The 19,576-nt window shown below is 31.6% G+C and overlaps 8 protein-coding genes and 2 pseudogenes across 10 annotated transcripts, besides 6 other annotated features; 6 read left to right on the plus strand and 4 right to left on the minus strand.

Moving 5' to 3' along the window:
* Positions 1–122: 122 nt before the first annotated feature.
* On the plus strand, positions 123–974 carry TVAGG3_0286370 (HMG-box family; the record flags this gene model as incomplete). The annotated part of the gene is made up of 1 exon (XM_001296961.1): positions 125–694. The coding sequence occupies one exon, from the start codon at positions 125–127 to the stop codon at positions 692–694; it is 570 nt and encodes a 189-aa protein (XP_001296962.1).
* Positions 975–1,478: 504 nt separating this feature from the next.
* On the minus strand, positions 1,479–2,115 carry TVAGG3_0286380 (RNA polymerase II transcription regulator recruiting protein; the record flags this gene model as incomplete). Its single annotated transcript, XM_051229008.1, has 1 exon — positions 1,571–2,110. One exon carries the CDS (start codon positions 2,108–2,110, stop codon positions 1,571–1,573), a length of 540 nt encoding a protein of 179 aa, XP_051098738.1.
* A 1,131-nt stretch (positions 2,116–3,246) lies between these two features.
* Positions 3,247–3,951, plus strand: TVAGG3_0286390 (uncharacterized protein; the record flags this gene model as incomplete). The annotated part of the gene is made up of 1 exon (XM_001291272.2): positions 3,253–3,924. One exon carries the CDS (start codon positions 3,253–3,255, stop codon positions 3,922–3,924), a length of 672 nt encoding a protein of 223 aa, XP_001291273.2.
* A 75-nt stretch (positions 3,952–4,026) lies between these two features.
* On the minus strand, positions 4,027–5,261 carry TVAGG3_0286400 (uncharacterized protein; the record flags this gene model as incomplete). Its single annotated transcript, XM_001297365.1, has 1 exon — positions 4,030–5,256. One exon carries the CDS (start codon positions 5,254–5,256, stop codon positions 4,030–4,032), a length of 1,227 nt encoding a protein of 408 aa, XP_001297366.1.
* Positions 5,262–5,471: 210 nt separating this feature from the next.
* TVAGG3_0286410 (armadillo (ARM) repeat-containing protein family) lies at positions 5,472–6,842 on the minus strand (the record flags this gene model as incomplete). The annotated part of the gene is made up of 1 exon (XM_001297366.1): positions 5,539–6,831. One exon carries the CDS (start codon positions 6,829–6,831, stop codon positions 5,539–5,541), a length of 1,293 nt encoding a protein of 430 aa, XP_001297367.1.
* A 411-nt stretch (positions 6,843–7,253) lies between these two features.
* Positions 7,254–8,056: a mobile genetic element.
* Positions 8,057–8,580: 524 nt separating this feature from the next.
* Positions 8,581–9,366: a mobile genetic element.
* A 92-nt stretch (positions 9,367–9,458) lies between these two features.
* TVAGG3_0286440 lies at positions 9,459–10,366 on the plus strand (annotated as a pseudogene). Its single transcript has one exon — positions 9,464–10,314. A coding segment is annotated over exon 1 (851 nt).
* Positions 10,367–10,626: 260 nt separating this feature from the next.
* TVAGG3_0286450 lies at positions 10,627–13,547 on the plus strand (annotated as a pseudogene). The gene has a single exon: positions 10,652–13,542. A coding segment is annotated over exon 1 (2,891 nt).
* Positions 13,548–15,479: 1,932 nt separating this feature from the next.
* Positions 15,480–15,869, plus strand: TVAGG3_0286460 (mucolipin family; the record flags this gene model as incomplete). Its single annotated transcript, XM_051229009.1, has 1 exon — positions 15,480–15,869. The coding sequence occupies one exon, from the start codon at positions 15,480–15,482 to the stop codon at positions 15,867–15,869; it is 390 nt and encodes a 129-aa protein (XP_051098739.1).
* Positions 15,870–16,118: 249 nt separating this feature from the next.
* Positions 16,119–16,156: a mobile genetic element.
* Positions 16,119–16,156: a terminal%2Cinverted (terminal inverted repeat of Banshee-A3 transposon ID:TVAGG3_0286470).
* Positions 16,157–16,711: 555 nt separating this feature from the next.
* Positions 16,712–16,748: a mobile genetic element.
* Positions 16,712–16,748: a terminal%2Cinverted (terminal inverted repeat of Banshee-A3 transposon ID:TVAGG3_0286480).
* Positions 16,749–16,984: 236 nt separating this feature from the next.
* Positions 16,985–18,088, plus strand: TVAGG3_0286490 (uncharacterized protein; the record flags this gene model as incomplete). The annotated part of the gene is made up of 1 exon (XM_051229010.1): positions 16,985–18,088. One exon carries the CDS (start codon positions 16,985–16,987, stop codon positions 18,086–18,088), a length of 1,104 nt encoding a protein of 367 aa, XP_051098740.1.
* A 439-nt stretch (positions 18,089–18,527) lies between these two features.
* TVAGG3_0286500 (RNA processing) lies at positions 18,528–19,469 on the minus strand (the record flags this gene model as incomplete). Its single annotated transcript, XM_001298596.2, has 1 exon — positions 18,528–19,469. One exon carries the CDS (start codon positions 19,467–19,469, stop codon positions 18,528–18,530), a length of 942 nt encoding a protein of 313 aa, XP_001298597.1.
* Positions 19,470–19,576: the final 107 nt, after the last annotated feature.

Genomic DNA, 19,576 nt, shown 5'->3' on the forward strand with positions numbered 1-19,576 from the left:
AGATCTTATTATAATAAAAGTTGCTTCAGAATCATAAAATGCAAATGTTTTATTTGTATATTGAAACAAATTCCTACAAACTTTGAAACATAATTTACATTCTTTTTTCAATTATTTTTGGAGAATGTTTCGATGGAATGGTGATTCTGATATCTCAAACATCACACCAAGATCGATTCACAATCCTGCATATGGATTCTTTTATGATAAGAAATCTACAAATAGAAATCTTTCAGTCGCAGATTCAGAAGGAATTTCTCAATTCCAAATTTCTCTTGTAGATCATAAAAATGAAACTATGAACGTCGAGTATAATCCTTTAGATGTATTTCTAAACGCAAAACGGCTTAATACTTCAAAAATTCCTCCACCACCAATTCCACCAAAGCGGCAAAACTTGAGATCGGGATATACATTATACATGAGAGAAGTTAGGCCGATAGTTCATGAAAGAAATCCTGACATTCCTTTTGGTACAACAACAAAAATGGTTGCAAAAAGTTGGAATGAGTTAACACCAGCAGAACAAGAGGAATACAACATAAGAGCACAAAACATGCCAGATTTACAAGAAGATTATCACAATGAAATGGAACAACAAAACGAATTTTATGGAATCAGACAACAGATACCTCCGCTTAATCAGGATAACCAAGGACACTCTCTTTACGATATTAATCATTTTCAAAATTAGTTCGCAAAAAAATTATTATTCAATTCGAATTTTATTTAATTAATTCTATATCACTCCGTCCTCTCAACAAATGCATGCATCCCTTCTATTCTTATTTAGATATTTTCAGAACAAAATTTAATTTTTCACATATTTTGCATTCCAAGCCAACTGTCCTGTTCCTACTTAATGAACAAGATGTTTATTATTTGAATAGTTTCAAATTTGTTTGACTTTTTCGATATTTATTTGTTTGATATTATTTTTACCTAAAAATAAAAATTTATAGTTTTTAACAAATAGAATGTACCTATGATAAGACATTGGGAAGGGCAGGCTCTTCCATATTCATCATCATTTTTATTCCGGAATTTCAACTTGAATTTTTCATTTAAAATAGGCTTCGATATGAAAGGCCTGTCTTATAGTTGGCCTTCAGGCAAAATAATTGCTTTGAATAGATTCTGAAATCTGGAAAATAGTCATAAAAATGACTGTAAAGAATAAAATTATATGTATCATCTTATTCTGAGATAAGAATTTCATAAAATAAAATGATGTAAACTGTATCTCACAAATATCTGAAATTGACTAAAGACGTTTAAAATCAGAAATCAAATAAATAAAACCAAATAACCGAGTTTTGTTTTGAGAACAAATTAATCCTCTAAAATGAATCTTATTTCCGATGAAATTTGCATTTTCCAAAAATTTCGCATAAATTTCATTGGAATTGAACAATAACCCATTCGGCATTAAAAATCTTGAGGTAGGTTCTATCAGAAAGCAAAAGTAAACTGTGAAATCCCAACAACAAAACTATATGTTTATTGACAATAATTTAGTGAAATAGTATAATTCATAGATGACATACGAAATATATACAACTAATCGAGCTCACTCTGAAAACATTGACTCGAGTCCAAAACCCTTTACATCTTTTTCAGTCCATAATTGCTCGATCAAGTCTTCAGCCATATCCTTTGCCGGCTCGTGCTCTATTTTAGGTGGATCTGGCAGTTTTTTAGGTTTCTCCATGGATATTTTCTTTTTCCGCATGATGTGAACGTTATATCTATTCTTGAGTGAATTGGGAGATCTTCCTTTAAAGAATGAAGAAATTTCTACCCATTTAGGTCCGAATTGCTGGACTTTTAATATGATTTCTCGGTCTTCATCTGGTGAAAAATCATCGTGGCGAATACCGGGTGCCAAATATGTAGAATATCTTTCGCGGCACTGCCTACTTGTTTTAGATAAGCAGTACTTTGATATTACTTTCCAGTTTTCTGTTCCGAAAACATCAACTAAAAATCTCAAAAGATTATCTTCTTGAGTGGTGAAACGTTTTTTATTTGTGATTGATTCTTCCAATGTTAGCTTGTTACACTGCCCAAGCAGATTGTTATATTCATTGATTCTATCATGAGGAATCATGGAATATTATTGAATTTCTTATTTCTTGATGTTTACGTAATTCAATTTTTGAGAATAGTTTTGAATTTTGTTCGAGATAATCGTTTTGATGTGGGTTTCCATTTTCAATGAATCATAAACAGCCACGAGAAAGAGATTATTGCATAGTGGTTGAAAGTATTTCAAAAATAAATTGGATTTGAGAGGATGACCTCACACATTCATTATAAAATTTGCAAGCCAAATTATCGTTGAAAATAGTTTACGATGCCTTCCTATAAGTTTTCGTATTTTCATACAAGAATTTTGAAAGGAAAAGTAATTTTCTCTTAATTTATCCATGATATGTATGTTCTATAATGATTGCCTTTCAATAATATTTCATAAATTAATTAATGATGAAATCATAAAAGTGACAACGATACATCAACTATACCTGGATTAGTGATAGTATTTCTATTTATCGATTATCTTTAATTTTTGAGAACTTATTCAATTCATAAGACCAAAAAATGTTGTATAAAAATTAATATATTAAAAATTAATAGATCAAATTAAATTTCAATTAAAATCTGAATTATTTCAAAATTCAAAATCGAAATTTATCAAATGGTCAATGAAATTGAATTTGAATTTCGAATACCACCACAAATAATCGAGAATCTCCTGATTGGATATCTTAAAATCGCAATTTTCAAAATAATCTTTATTAAGGGTTCACTATTTTCCCGAATAAATCATCAAATTGTATTAGCTGTCGCCTATAATAGACCGCTCGGGTTATTAAATCCCAAAAATGCATATTGAGATTTTTCAGATTCAAAAATCTAGCTTCTGTTTCAATTTCATGATTTCAAATAATTAAGGCAGATATGTCTGTATTATAATCATATCATTTGATTGAAAAAATTAGCAAATTTGCATTTCTAAAAATTTCTTCGTAATTTGCATCAAAATTGAGAAAAATATATCCTTCGTGTACATCAATTTTGGACATGTAATTCATTTCAAATAAGATCAAAAATCAATCTGAAACTTCTTCTTTCTCAGTTCGAACGATCTGTTTTTAATTTATTAGGAACGAACAATAATTTTAATACTCTCAAACCCAAAACTGTGAAGAATGGCATAGCGTGGCAGTTTTTTTTCAACTCTACAAGAAAATGAACTATCCTCAAAAGAATCAGCAAATTCAAGGAAATATGCAATACGATCCTAAAAATAGGATGTATGCTTCTCAACAAATGTATTTAGATATGCATACTGCGCAAATTCCATATCAAAATTCATATAAAAGCCCTCACAGCAGTAAAGTAGCAATTTTGCAAACACCTCAGATGATGATGACTCCACAACAACAATTAAATCAAAACCTCGTCAATCAAATTCCATTTCAAACTTTAAATGCTCAGCAGCAAGCCTATATATCACAAGCTATCCTCAGCCAACAGTCTATGATGCAAGCAAATCCATTAACTTCTCAAACACCCCCACAATTAATTCCTCAACAAAATTTGGCCGCACAGCAATCAACATTATTAGCAATTCAACCACAATATCAAACGACAAGAGGATATGATCATACAAAACGACTTACCGATTCAGCAAAGCAAAAAATTGATAAAACAGAAATCCCACAACAAGTAATAAACATCCAGACACCGATGACACCTAAAAGTACTCCACTAGATTCTTCACCGAAAAATTCCGATGAACCAAAAACAAGTGCAAAACAAAATTTAATGTTTTTCACTCCTTCACCTCCTACTGGCTGCTTTACAATAGTTCGTCGTGGAAATCTACCAGAGATTCGTTTTGAATACCAAGGCCTCTGATTTCCATATGTTATTCCAAAATTTTTATTCATAAATTGTCTTAATTTGTTTTTTAAAATTTAAAAAGATTATGTTTTTACTCAATTCTATTTTTATGTATTGGTTTTACATCTTACTTTGGAATTCAACAATTCTTTTAACGGCATCTTCGATCTTTTCATCAAATTTAATGTTCTGAAGAGCGAATTTCATTGATTTGGCGAAATATTCAGCTTCACGTGCTGGGAAGTGCGATGGCATGAAGTTGTATCTGTATTTAAGGAATCTTCCGGCTTCGCTCTCAACTGTATGAGAAAAGATCGTAGCTTGTGGGGAATAAGGATTTTCAAACATTTCTGTATGGATTGTAACGTTTGAAATTGGTCTCTTGAATTTCAATTTTCCGATATGAGACAAAGCGAGGAAAGAATAGTTTCCTTGCTTAGCCCATCCCTTGAATCCCTTTATCTCCTCCTGATTTGTTGTTTGTGTGAGTCTAAGACCAGGAGTATGGAACTTTCTTTCGAAATTCTCGCGCATTCTTGCAGCGAGGTCTCCAACCTTCTCTGATGGCTTCGCATCGGCTACAACATCGATATTTGACATCTGAAGTGGGTGTGATGGATCAAATTTGTCGGATTTGCGGAGATTAACGCAAGTCATGAGTCCCAATTTATCGTATTCGCCATTCATTGCAACAGCAGCAAGCATTTCGGATGTCCAAAGGGATTCTGTTAATTTGGAAACTTTTTGGGTTCTTTTATTGTAGCAGGAAAGTTTTTCGAAAGGAATCATCTTCTGGATGAATTGGTTTGGTCTGTGATGTGGTTCATCTTCCTTGAAATGATGGTTAAGATGAGATAAATCTGTAACATTTGTTTCTGGGAGTGGACGGTTCTTTATTTCTTCTTCAAAGAGGCTTTCTTGGCTGTAGAACTTTGTAACAGGTTCTTTTGGAATGCTGCCGTTCTGTAATGCCTCAACTAATTGAATAATAAACATTCCATCGGTGACTGAATGTGATGCGTCGACAACAATCTTGTTATCGCTTACAAACATTGTCGCAAGAGCTTCTGTATACGGTGTTCTGTTCTTAGAAGCATATGTTGTTGCTAATTCAAGTGAATTATCAGCGAACTTTGGGATTCTTTTGATTGTAATAGGATCTTTGTTTTCAGCAATCTCATCCTTTCCAACTAATTTTGTGTGAAGGCCAGCAAAGGAACGATCGACCATTCTAATATAGTCTTTTACAACAGATTTATCAGAGAATTCAAGACCAAACTGTACATGACAGTCAAATGGAATCAAACATCCTTCTAAGAATCTTAATTTTCTGTAGGGTTGAATCATTTTTGAAAAATGATGTCAAAAAATGTTGATAAGCAATTCATCAAACTCATCGGATGGATAAATCGCATATTTTGGAATAATCCCAATGCACTAAATGACTCTCAGTAATTCTATATAAATTGACTGCGGATATCGAATCCAAAATTTATGTTCTCAGAATTCAAAACCTACTTAGTGTACTAATATTATAAAAATATTGTGTATAATTCATATACTTCATAACAAACAATAAATGACACTTTATAATTACAAACACATAAAAATCTATATAAAATAGCATGATTAACGAGGTTTTCTTCCACGCGCACGTGAAAATGTTTCTTCTGGATAGTTCTGTTTGGCGATCTCTCTTAGATCTATCCATGTATTGATAGGAATTTTCTTTGGCGGCAAAGGCTCTGCTGGAGGAAGGAGAGGAAGAAGTTTCTGGGCTTCTTCCTGCACAATATCACACCAGTGTTCTTCTGCAGCTGCTTCAACTAGGTATCTTATTTCCTGAATATTATTGTTTCCTATAAAAGGTATTGTCTTTTTAATAAACTTAAGGCTCTCTATCGCAACTGGCATGTAAATAGAACTTGCTCTACTTGAATATTTCTGCCAGACATCAAAATCTACTGGTGGACCGATTTTGCATATCTTCTTAGCTTCTTTCATGAATAAAGCACATTTAGGAGGGTCTTCAACAGGCCAATGATTCAATAAAAACGGTCTCATTTCGATCGCGTAATTTTCATTTCTTTTGAATAAAGATTTAAGGACATTTATAAGTGGATCAAAGAATGTTGCATAGTGTGATGCAAAATGTATGAGTTTTATTGCTGTGAACAATGGGTTTGTCGGTAATTTTGGATCATTTTGCGGAAATCCATCTAAAATCTTTGTGATCGTTTCAAGTATGACAATCATCCCATGAACTGGAGGTGGGACTAACATGGATGTTATGTTAGATAAAATTATTGGAAAATATAAATTTGAATCGAGAGAAATAAGCATATCTCGTGCAGTTTCTCTGTCGCTAACAGATGCCGATGATAGCCGTCGTACTAACGCTTTAATTAGTCGTGGCGGAATTATTTTTGGAAAAACCGGTATTAACTTCTGAAGTATTCCATAAGCATATGATATATCAGTTGTATGTCTTTTTGCTGGAAAAACGATGATTTTGTAATAAACAGATGGTTCAGCGTAAGGAGGTGGTGCTTCCATAACGAATGCTAATCCTTGATAGAAAAGATCAATAGAAGCAGTACTAAATCTCAATAAGCTCTGTGTAACGAATGGATATAATGCATTTAGAACGAGCGCTCTCTTTTCATGATCTTGGTTGTCTGTTAACATCAGCCTTTTTAGTAAAAGGACTAAATTCTCGCTTGTTGGTGATATAGCTCGCTTAGATCCCTGAGATTTTGGTAACGTTGGAAGATTATCTGTACTTTTTTTGGAAACGTCTGTTTGCTTTGTTATATAATCTGCCTTTATCTGAATCGGCATATTAGAGTAGCTATGCGATGCAGTGAGGGTGTGTGGACCATGCCGTGGCCCTCTAGGAGTACCAACGGTATTCACACTCATCGTAAAAATTTCAAAAACTTTATTTAGAATTTCTAAACATCCTTGAGCAATTTTCAATATTTGGGTGTTTAATTATATGTCAAGTTTAGAGCCTATATTACTCAAGATATATCAATTTTTCTCTCCATTTGGAATATAAGGAAGAAAAAAATTAAAACCTTTAGCCGAAATAGGGTAGATTATGTTTTTCAGTAGGTTTCATCATTGATACTTCATTCTCCAGTAAGTCAAATAGAAAAGTATTACATGAATTGCTCAATAAGCATAAAAGAATATATATTTCGTTTTCAAATCCGTGTAAATACACTGTAATTCACTATGTAAATAGTTGTGCGCTGTTAATTTACTCCTATTTATTGTTTACACATTTTTCATATATTTGCCAATTCAAATTTTAGAGATATGTCATTCTAATTTTTGGTAAAGGTACATTCACTAGGCGATAACAGTAAAATGGGATGAAAATAGGATAAATAGCATCCCTATATAGTGCCTAACAATATTTATACGGGCCAAAAAAAATTTGGCTAGAGATTTGGCGAGTTATAAAACTTAGAAAATTGAGAGGGATTTTTATTTTTGAATTTTTTTTGGAAAGTTAAAATTGCGATTAAAAATCGATTTCCGGGAGAACTAAGCATCTCATCATATATTTAAATCGATAAAAATATTAAATAATAGTTGAATAGTATAATTACATGAAATTATGGCTGAATATACAGAAAAAATGAACATATTTGACATTTTTGAAAATTCATACGTTAGATGGTGACAAACTCATAAACTATACTTTAGCTAAGATTGATATATGGTTTCAACAACACATGGTTAAAATCGTAAAAATATTTTAGATTTCAAAAAGATATATATGGTAATATAATGGAACAGAGTCAACAAATAGCATGTAAAATATGTTATAATTAACTTTTTATTAGATCTAATAGTATATATCGAATGGTTTCCAGCTTTATGGTTAATTATTTTCTTTTCGAGCTTCTCTTTAACTGTTGTATTAAGGTTGTAAATTTTTGATGCTAGAAACTATGGAATCTTCTTTGCTGCTGCATTTTTCTTGAGAGTTCTTGCAATTTCGAATATATCTGCGCATTGTATGAAATGGGGGCTTTAAAATATCTTGAATCATAATAGGACTGCTTTTCCAAAGGAATGCTTATTTGTAAATCAGAGAGTTTCAAAATTGAGTGCAAGATTATCATCATAACTTAATAATTTTGTAGCATTTTTCTAAATATGCTACAAAATTATCATTCTCAATTGAATGATGAATCGAAAGAATTTTGTAGCGTACGATTATTTTCCCTTGAAAAATAAATTAAAAATTTTTGTATATTTAATCATACTGTTTAATGAGCATCCTAATTTACTAAAAATAAAAAGACGATAGAAAATATTCAAAAAACTTGATGGCTTTAGATAGTCTTTTCGAGGAGTAACTTTTTCAGTGAATCGTCGAACGCTATCCACTCTCATAACATGTCCTCTTAATGTCCAAGGATATGCAACTTTTATCCCCATATTCATTGATCTTCCAAAATTTCAATATCAAATTAGGCTTCAAAGTTCCTAAAACTTTAGCCATGAATAGGATGTCAATCTTAAAGTCATTTCCTACCTCCTTCATACATGAAATTAAGAATAAAAGTTAATTTTTTAAAGTTTTTTAGTGATAATTTTTCAATGGAAAATAATCGTATGCTACAAAATTTTCGATTACTGATCGGGTGAGAATTTTGATTTTGGTGCAAAAAAGGAAGACAAGCTATTAACAAATCATTTACTGTTGTTCATCAAAAGAAGAAAACTTTGATAACAACTAATGATGATAAAATCAAGCTATCTTTTAATATTTTAAATTGATAAGACATTCAAAATATTTGAATGGTTTAAAATATTTTCTTTTAATTTCTATAAGATATTATCATGATTATATAATAAAATTTAAATTTTTATTCAAAAAGGCAATATTTCAAACTTTTAATTTCAAAAATCTTAATTCTGCAATAAATGTATTTAATTGTAGCAAATTTAATGATCCTTCGTCATGCTTAGCAATTTGGAACTCATAAATTAATGATTTCTTCAAGTAAAATTCTGCATTATTTCAAAAGTCAATAATTCTCTAGTAACTTTTCTTCAAACCCTAACCATTATATTATAGGTATAATGGAGAATAATTGCAAAGAAAGATAGCCGAATTTACTGGGTAGTTCTTGTGATGCGAAATAATTGCAAATTAACACCTAGTTTTAACAGCATCAATCTCTTTTTGCTCTCATTTAAATGCATTCGCACACTTTAATTTTGAAATATAAGAGTTTTGGAAATTATCAAATTTATCTGCTCAAATACTATAGATCTTCATAAGTGTTAATAGAATCATTAGCCTTACATATAGTGTTTAATATAATGATGCACATTATACTGGGATTCATTCCTTATTCATCTAGTTATTATAAGATTTACAACCCCATGAAAATTTAAAATTTTGTCAAAAATAGTGAATGTACCTTTTTTTGGTTTTGATGTTACCACATGTTTATGGTTCTACGAACATGAGCCTCTAATTCTTACATATTCTATCGTCTTATGACGCAAATTTACATCATCAAATATGGACGCTCCTGAAATTGCTTTCTTTAGCAGGAAACGCCCTACGAGTTCAAGTCAAAACTCGACAGAAACTGATGGTGTTAGTTCAGATAATGCTCCAAATGAAATGCAATTTGGCTCTCAATTAACAGCATTCCAATCAATGGAAAACACTGACGACGAAGTACTAGAAATTATAAAGTCTGTAGGTCCTTCTTCACGAGATATTTCACAGCTTAATTCAATGAACTCAGCAGAATCATGGGCATCTTTTGCATCTTTTGGCCGCGCTGCCAGAGATGCGGCAACCCTTGTGGAAGTGATGTAATCTATTTCGAAAATCTTGCTTTTCATAAAAGACACTTTACTTGCAAGAAATGCAATCAGCCTCTGATCGAACCTGTATTAATTGGCAAAGAAGTTTACTGCTTAACTTGCTCTCATGGAGATAAACAACCTGATATGCCAGAAGATTACGGTTGCTGCATTTGTAGCAAACCTTTCTGCGAAACTTCAATTATTATTGCTGGAAAATGCTATTGCCAGGAACATTTCAGATGTGCTACATGCCACAAACAGTTAACAGTTGATAATTATCGTCAAAGAAAGGGTCATATTTACTGTATCGAACACGCACCTCAACGACCAATTACAAGTTGCGCAGAATGCGGTGGAGAAATTACTGATAAGGCTATTACCGCGATTGGACAGCATTTTCATCCAGGATGCTTCTGCTGTGTTATATGTAAGACAAACTTAGCTAATCAAGCTTTTGCGGCTTGGAAGAACAAACCTATTTGCCAAAACTGTTTCAAGAGACTTCCAAAACATATTCGTGCGATTATATCAAAACAGGTACACACTGGATTTTAAATTACAATAATATCTTGTTCGAATCTTATAAACACATGTTACTTTATCTCTATTTTTTATTTTTGTTTAATTTTTTGAAAATATTTTTTTTTTAATCGATAATGAGCATAGGGGAATACGCATAAATAATTGCTTATTTGTTTTGCTTTCAATGGAAAATAATACCTTCTTCACAGCTGCATTTTGATATCATCATATTTTGATACGCACCAAGATTTGGTTAGTTTTCAGTAATTCTCTAAATGGAAAATTCTACATTAAATTTGGAAAAGGAATAATACCATATTCACATAGAAAATAGCTAGACATCGTATAAAATTTTCGGTCGTTTTTTATAATGATAACAGACAGAAACGAGGCTTTCAAGCACAACTCATGTAAAAAAGTTGCACAGTTGTCGAAAGTCATCGTTTCTATGCGCAATATATCAATGGATCATGCAGCCATGTTGTTATCAGTTGCAAACAGATATGAAAACACGATAACGCAAATTTTCATAGATCATCGTCAACAACTTGAAGATATAAACACTAGACTCTTCAACTTTCGAAAAGCAACAATAGATAACGAGTGCAGAAAGTTTGCGCAAAAATATAAAGCTGCGAAAACAGAATACAACGAATTGGTTACGTCCAGAGTGGAAACAGTCAACAATATATCAAAAGAAGCAAAGGATCTTACAGAAATAATTGCTCAATTACGAAAACAGAATTTCCAATCTGCAGACCCCGTTATCAATTCTGCAGACAAGTTCAAGGCAGAGTTCATGTCTACGAAGAAAAAACAAAAGCCGAAATCAAAAGCAGAGGTAAATTCAGCAGTTAATCCTCTCAAAGAAAAAATGAAGCAATTACAGGCCGAGCACGATGAGGAAATGACTAAAATGGCGAATGAACACAAGTCATTGGTTAAATCTTTGATGAGAGAAAAAAACGTACAATTATTCAACGAAATTATTAAACGTAGACCAGTCTTAGTTTCATTACTAACAAAGATAAAACGCGCTAAAGATGCAAATAATCAACTTTTTAGCGATCTAAGTAATTACAGAAACACAGAATCTCAATTAATCAGACAATACAGACAAAATTTTTCGGATTTTTTACAACAGTATACATCTAGCATTGCCAAAAATAATGCTCAGATACAAGCTATTCGTGGCAAAGCAGCAGCTTTAGTAAACACGTTTCAAGAAGAGTTAGTGAACGAAGGAAAAGTTCGTGCTCAAAAACAAGCCCACATGAAGAATGAGATTGCATCCCTGATTTCACAAATCAACCAAATTAAATATAATAACGAACATCTTGTTGAAACGAAAATGGGCGATATAAGCAACCAGCAGATGCAGATAGCCGCCTCTCAAGCTGAATATAAGCAAGTTCTTGAAAAAGAACAATATTTTGAATCATTAATTCAAGAATCGCAATCTAACATTGATAGCTTAGGAACATCAATACAAGTTGTTAAGGATAACTTTTCTGAATCATTAAAATCGATGTTTGCTTCAATTTATCAATCAAAAACATATCTTCAGAATCAAATTGGCTCTGAACTTCAAAATTTTGAGAAAAGACTCAAAGAACTCACAGTTAAATTTGATAAATACGAGACAGATCAGTTTTCCAATATCACAGGTGTCATTAATACTTCAAATGAAATTGGAAAGAACAAAACTCGATCAATTCAAACAGAAATAGAGAAATCCCAAGGTGACATCAGGCGTCTCAATCAAGCCAATCAAACAGAAATCAACCAAATTGAACAGAAAAACAAAACGAAAATTTCGGATTACGAAAAAGCAAATAATTGTAGATTGGATGGTCAAAAGTCCGAAATAAAGCAAGCAGAAACAAGAAAAGAGACAGAAAACAAGAAGAAAGCCGAACAAGTTTTATCCGGATTTAGAAAAGATTTGCAAGACAAAAAAACTAAATCAAAAGAAACATTTGATAAGCAATCAAGCGATAACCTCGCAAACCTAGCCAAAAGTACCGAGAAAAGTGGCGCTTTAATCGAACATGAAAAAGAAGTTGAAGAATTACAAAGAAAATTACAGGTCGCGGAAGAATTAATAAACAAGGCAAATATTGAGTCTCAGAACAAGTCATCGGCATTGAATGCTATGATATCAAACACTGAGAAACTCATCCGCCAGCACCAGAGATCAATTAAATCAGAAACAGAAGAAATTGGAAAAGAATATGATATTAAAATCCAATTTGAACAAGTTGAGCTCCAAAATAAGATCGAACAACTCTCAAAACTATTCGATGCTGAAGAAAACAAAAGAGCTTTCATGGTCATTGATCAAATTCGAAAAATTAGGAACGTACAGAACAGAACTCAAGATATGATTAACCAAAGAAAGAGATCATTAGAACAGATGAAGAACCAGAACGAACAGAAAGTCAAAAAAATGCAACAACAATTGGAATCTGCTAAAAACGGAGATAAGTTAACAAAATTACAAGAAGACTTTAAACAGAAACAAACTGAAATGGAAAAGAAAATTGCTGACGCAAATAAACAGTTAGAAGATGATAAAACCAAAATTTCGAATAATTTGACGAAAACAAAGAAAGAATTTGAAGATGAAAAGGTAAAAATAGAAAAGAAATACCAAGACGATGAAGCATCCTTCAAACGAGAGATAGAAGTTAATAAAAAGAATAATGATGATTTACAAGCCGATATCCAAAAGAAGAAACAAGAGATTATACAAAAGATTGAACAGCAGAAACAAAATCTTCTAGAAGAACACAAGAAATCCCTTTCTGCTATTCAAAGAAGAATTGAATCGGTGAAATCTTCTCTGACAGAACTTCAAAACTTTGCAATGATGAATATGATAAGAAGAAGAATGTTTTAGACGACAATCTTTCTAAAAGATTAGTTAAAGATGACCAATATATCCAACAAATGCTCAACACATCAAATGAACGTAGCCAGCAATTGGATAATGATATAAAGAGACTCTGGGAATACAGGGGATCTTTGGTTGCTCAATTCCAAGACCCAGAAATGGCAAATGACGAAAAACAAAGAATTGCTGCTAAAAAGAAAGAATGTGAAGCAGCATTGCAAAAAGTGAATGAGGCACAAAGCCAGTTTATTGATGTAATAACTGGACTTGAAATGCATTCACAGTCATTAAATTCAATGTTGATTTCTCCTCGCACATCAATGAGATCACGCGGAAAAGCAAGAATTATGTCACCGCATATCTAACCATGTTATTTTTATTATTCTCATTATATATAAACTTTTTGTTTTTATTTTGATTATTAAATTACAAATAACCTTTATTGTTTACATCGACCTTGATTCAAAATATCAAGCAGGCTCACAATATTCATTTCCATCAATTCTGATTCCAAAGGTTATTTCATTGTCTTTTCGTAAGCAATGTCAAATCGATAAATGTCTAATGATTTTATGCATTGCATTGATCATAAGCATAAATATTAATTGCAAAAACGTTTTATTGCAAGACTATATTGAAAAAAATTATTATTTAATAGCTTTAATACACCCTGATTAATGATTTATAAGCGTCATATCCTTAAATTAAATAATCCACTTCAAATTGAGTTATCTGACATTTGACCTTATTCGATCAAATCTATCAATCTGAATCTGATTAATAATATGTGTCTTTTCAGATTGTATGCATTATGTAGCGTTCCGAAACAAAATTGTAATTCGAATTAATCAAACTAGATCTTAATTTTCAAAAGACAATAGAGTTCCGTTATTCAGCAATATGCAGTAGCATTGTACACTCTGCGTATTAATTAAATCTTGCAGTATTTAATTGAACACCTCCATAACAAATCGCGCAAATTTATTATGAATTAGCATAAAACACGTTATCACTAATTAATTTACCATTCTCCATATATGAGAATGATTTATCACTATTAAAACTTCGATGTTATTTATTTCAAAAGTTTACGAATAATCTCAAATCGCCCACTTGTCAATTCAATTTCGAATCGACTACCCGTCCCAGATTTTTTCCACAGCCCATGAACTGTATATATTAATATTTTTATAAAAAATAGTTGAGCCAATTATCTTCTCACATTCAATTTTTTCAATGATTGTTATTAAATTTTCAAAATGCTTAGCCCTCAGCAATACAATCGGTATACCGAAATATTAAAGATCGTTCCCGATGATCCAGGAGAAGAAGTTAAGTTCTATACTAAGTTGATGAAGAACAATGAGCAATTTAAGAAAACAGATCGAGATTTTGAAACATGGAAGAACGATTATGTAGTTCCATGGAGCCCTCTATTCGATATTGCGATAGTTCTACTGTATGTGTTCTTTGCGCTAACGTTCCAGACTACAAAAATGGCCATGTTCCATAATTTTAATACGATATTCGATAATTACTTTATGGGAGATGCAGACGAAGATGACGATGGACTTACATATATCTATTTCAAGAGCGAATTTGTCGAAATCGTTAAAAATGTCTCTGAATTATTTTTCACATTTACTGACTCATTCCCAGCGCAATCAAATTTCACTCGTAGTTCTAATTTGACAGCAACCTTAATTGAAAAAGGTAAACAAAATTCAGTTTCATATTTCTGTCAGGAAAATGCATCTGAAGCTAGTGAGATTGCAAGTGCTGCAGTCCAAACTCTTAACTTTAAAGAACTATTACTTGAAGTTGATTACTTGATAGAAGAGTTTACAGAAAAAACAGAATCATTGATCACTGTCAAGTACTCAATGTCATTCAAAGATGTCGATAACTTAGGCATCATTGAGTGGAGATCGAAGTTTAAGAAGACAGAAGTTCAATATATTGGTACAACAATGTTCATTGATGCATTACACAACGAAGTATTCCCAATTGCAATACTTTTTGTCGATGCTTTTGCATTATTGATTACGATTTCAAGGTTTATGACCTTTATTAAATTTGCCCAAAAATATTCCAAAGAAAATTACGTCAGTTTCGCAAAATCCTTTTATGGAATGTTAACGGATGGGAATTTTTCAACCTCTTTTACCAATCTTTGACTCTTGTCACTATTATTATCTATATTTTGATTGTTGATCCTAATTTTGGTGGAGAAAGATGGCTGCTCTTCCTTCTTGGATGTTCTGCTTTCATTCATTCACTTGGTTTGTTCAGATATCTTAAGATGAAACCAGAATTGTGGATGGTCGCAAGAATCACAGGTAGATCATTAAGCAAATCATGCATATTTGCTGCTGGTTTTATTCCAACATATATTGGTTTCGTATTCATGGGAATCTCCTTCTTTGGATACTTCTGTAACGTATTTAAAGGATTCTTGAGAACAATTAAGGTTTTGTTCTCAATTTTCCACTCCGACATTGTCATGGATACTGAGGAATTGGTCAAAGAAGCAGCTGTTTGTCCAGATTGGCTTATTTATACTTATATCTTCGCATGGACTAATTTAACAAACGGAATTATCATTAACTCAACAATTTCATTTGTTGAATGTACAATTGATTTCCTCATTGGTGCCAAATGGAAGAAATATGGTCGTCCAAACGTTACTTAACAAATTTACTATAGAAAATCAATTGTTCTGCGATAAAATGATTATTGTTGTTTATTAGAGCCTTAATAGAGATTATTGAATAAAATTGTTGCTATCTATTCGTTATAAAAATATTTTTTTTCTAAAATTGCACTGAAACTATTCATCCGTACAGTTGTGCATATGGAAGATATGTGGGGTAGTTCTGATTTGAAGGAATTATATATTTAATAAATTCATTAAATATCAAGTTAATTTCAAGCATCAGAATGTTGTAAACAGAAATTCATCAAAAGTGACACCTCAGAAAAGCTAAAATATTGAATTTTTGGAACTTTTGATAGAGCACGTTTTTAAATATTAATTTAAGTAAATGTATATTTTGTAAAGATTCTTTTTAATAAAAAAATAAAATTTTGAAGAAGAACACAAAATCTTCTGAAAAATAATATCACATAAACTCATATTATTTTCTAATATATAACTATTTTATATAAAAATCAAATTCAATGATCTTAAAAGCGAAGGATAAACCTCAAAATTTACGAATATAATGAGTGGGAATATAATGCTTATCTATCATAAAACCATATGAAATATTCCCACTCATTATATTCGTAAATTTTGAGGTTTATTCTTCGCTTTTAAGATCATTGAATTTGATTTTTATATAAAATAGTTATATATTAGAAAATAATATGAGTTTATGTGATATTCTTTTTCAGAAGATTTCATTCTATATGCCTATGAAAAGTACTCTCAAAACTAACTTTTCCTAATTATAATTAAATCTAGAATATTGTATTATGCTTAGTATTATTTCATTTTTCTCATTCAATTTAGAATTTACAAATGTCAAAAAATTGAGAGCTGTCACTTTTGATGAATTTCTGTTTATTACAAGAAATGTCGGACCATGTAGCAAATCATTAATTACTGAATTTAAATGATTGATGCTTATCATTCCTTTCATTCAAGCAAAATTTATTTCTAATCTTGATGATTTGTTTGGTTTTGGTCTTCTTCTCAACTACTTTCAAATAAAATAATTCTGAATGAGCAGTCAGACCATCAAAAAATTAAAATCGAAATGTAAAATAAACGGAAAATTTCAATATGCGCACGTTTAAAAAATAATGCTTGGGCGAAGTTCTGACGTATTTGCTGGAAATTCTATGGGAAAATCCAAGCTAGAGAAGATACATAAGGAAGCAAAAGAAATTATAGCTCAGAAAAACAAAGAAATCATGAAGTATTCGAAATTAATAGAAGATGCAGAAAATCAATTATCCGAATTGAAAGCAGAATTACAAGAGAAAACAAACAGAATCAATAATATGAAAAATGAAGATATAAGTTACAACGTAAATTCAATCGAAGATGAAATAACTGCATTAAGCACTCAGCATATTGAAGAAATGAAAGCACTCGAAGAAAAACATCAAGAAGATATGCAAACATATAAAATGAAATACGCAAAATCACTTAAAGAAGCAGAACAATGGACCGAGCAGCATATAGATACATTAGCTGTTGAGAAGCAGGCCAAATTACAGATGGCACAGCAAGAACTGAAGACAGCTAAAGAAAAAGCACAAGCTTCTAAACTTGCTGCAACCGCAGTCAAATCTAATTTCTATCAGAACAATAAAACAGCCCAATTAATGAATACCCAACGTATTGAATATCTTGAATCTCAGTTATCAGAAATCACATCACTATCTAGAGAAGAAATCAGAGATATCCGCGGAAAAGTCGAAGAATGCCTTGCAACAATAACTGTTCGTCAAAAAGAATACGAAGCACAGATTGCAAAGTGTAAGAAGGAATTAAAAGAAAGAGAAACCAAATATAATGATCATATAGAAGCTTTAACAAACCAATATAATACAGAAAAAGCAAGATACCAGAATCAAATAAACGCAGTGAATGAAAACATCCAAAACTTAACACGCGTAATTAAACAAATGGAAACGCATCATGAACAACAACTAAGATCAACAATGAAAGATCTAGAAAGAATGAAAACAACTATATATGCTTCTAGATCAATGAGAACAACTTCTCGTGATGAAACAATAACTAATGCTAGAGAAACAATGTCAATCCAAAATCAATGTATGCAAATGAAACAAGAAATTGCTGTCATCAAAGAAGAAATAGATGAACTCAATGCCGAAAACGATGAACTCAGATCTCAATTGCAAGTCCTTGATCGAAGTGTCTATGGTGGATACTAATTTCTATCTTGTATTTTTTAAAAATATTTGTTATTTTCTTATATTTATATACTTTAATCCTTATCTTCATATAAATTCACTATCAAATTCATAATTGCGAATATTGGGTTAGGATATGTATCAAAAGTAATCATATGTTCACTTTGAAATTAATCAAAGTCCGGGATAATATATAAATAAGAATCAAACAAAGGTAAGCCGAACAAACCCATAACTCAATGTATCGTAAAAACTCTCTTTTTATATAGTTCTGTAAAGTAATTGAATAATTGTCGATAATTTCCTGAAAAATTCAAAAACTTTCCCTGTGTTATGATTGAGTGTTTTTAAAGAAGTCTTTTAAATTCTTAAGGACAGAAACAAAGAAAAAATAAATAATTTAAAATTATTTTTCTTTAAAAATGATGATATTGATGTAACAAATAAAATTCTATATTTATTAATCTAATGTAGGTATTTCATCGGAAACATCTGAGTCTGGATTCTCATCAGGTTCGTCAAATTGGAAGTGATGTTTCTTTTCTTTATTTTGAACGCGCTGAAGCCGAGCCTGTCTTCTTTTCTCTTGTTTTACGCGTCTTTGGTTTGTAGCAAATGAACTTGTAACAGCAAATTCGACAATTAATCTAACTCCTGGGAAATATTCTGGATTATTATTAACCTGGCGCAATGCACACAATGTGTGCTCATGTTGGGAGAATTCTACGAAGAAAAGACCCTTCTGGTCTTCGATCTTACGTACTTCTGTAATTCTAACTGGAGATTTCATTGCTTTTCTACACATTGGGTCATCTTTGTGATTTCTGGAGTAGCGCTGTGAGGCAACAGCGAAGATCTTGCGTACACGACCAGCATTGATGCCATCTGGAACGTTCATTACGCATAATCTTGTAGGAACAATGGAATAGTTTGTATCTGCGAGTTTCTTTTGCTTTGTTTCGAAGAGACGCTTTCTCTTAGCCATATCAGCGTCGGAAACGCCTTCAGCTGCTGCGTCTCCTGGTTTAATATGTCCTTCCCACATTAAGTGAAGATTACGCTTGTCTTTCTTTTCCATACGGTCGAGAATTTCTTGGCGCTCTTTAAATGGTAAAATAAGAATTGGTTCGTCGCAAATTCTGACAATTTTATCACTAAGCATTTGTTCTGAAACGAGTTTACCATGATGATCTGAATTACCGTATTCAAGTACTTTGGCAGCATCTTCTTCAGTGTAATACTCGAGAAAAGCAGATTGTGTTTGTTTATCTCCTTTTTCTGGATCTTCTTTCTTCTTAATTAATGTGATATGTTTGATCTTGGCTAATGGTTCAAGTGCTCTGATGATATCAATAAAAGATGCTTCTAGAGGGATTTTAGTCGCAAATACTTCGAAAGACATTTTAAAGATTGTGTTGAAAATAATCGTATCCTAAATCTTTGTGAGAACACAATCTAAAATCTAAGCTTCTAAACAGTGAATTTTAGAAATGCATTAACTAAGATTAT

Source organism: Trichomonas vaginalis, chromosome V (genome assembly GCF_026262505.1).
Source record: "Trichomonas vaginalis G3 chromosome V, whole genome shotgun sequence".
NCBI classification, from domain to species: domain Eukaryota; phylum Parabasalia; order Trichomonadida; family Trichomonadidae; genus Trichomonas; species Trichomonas vaginalis.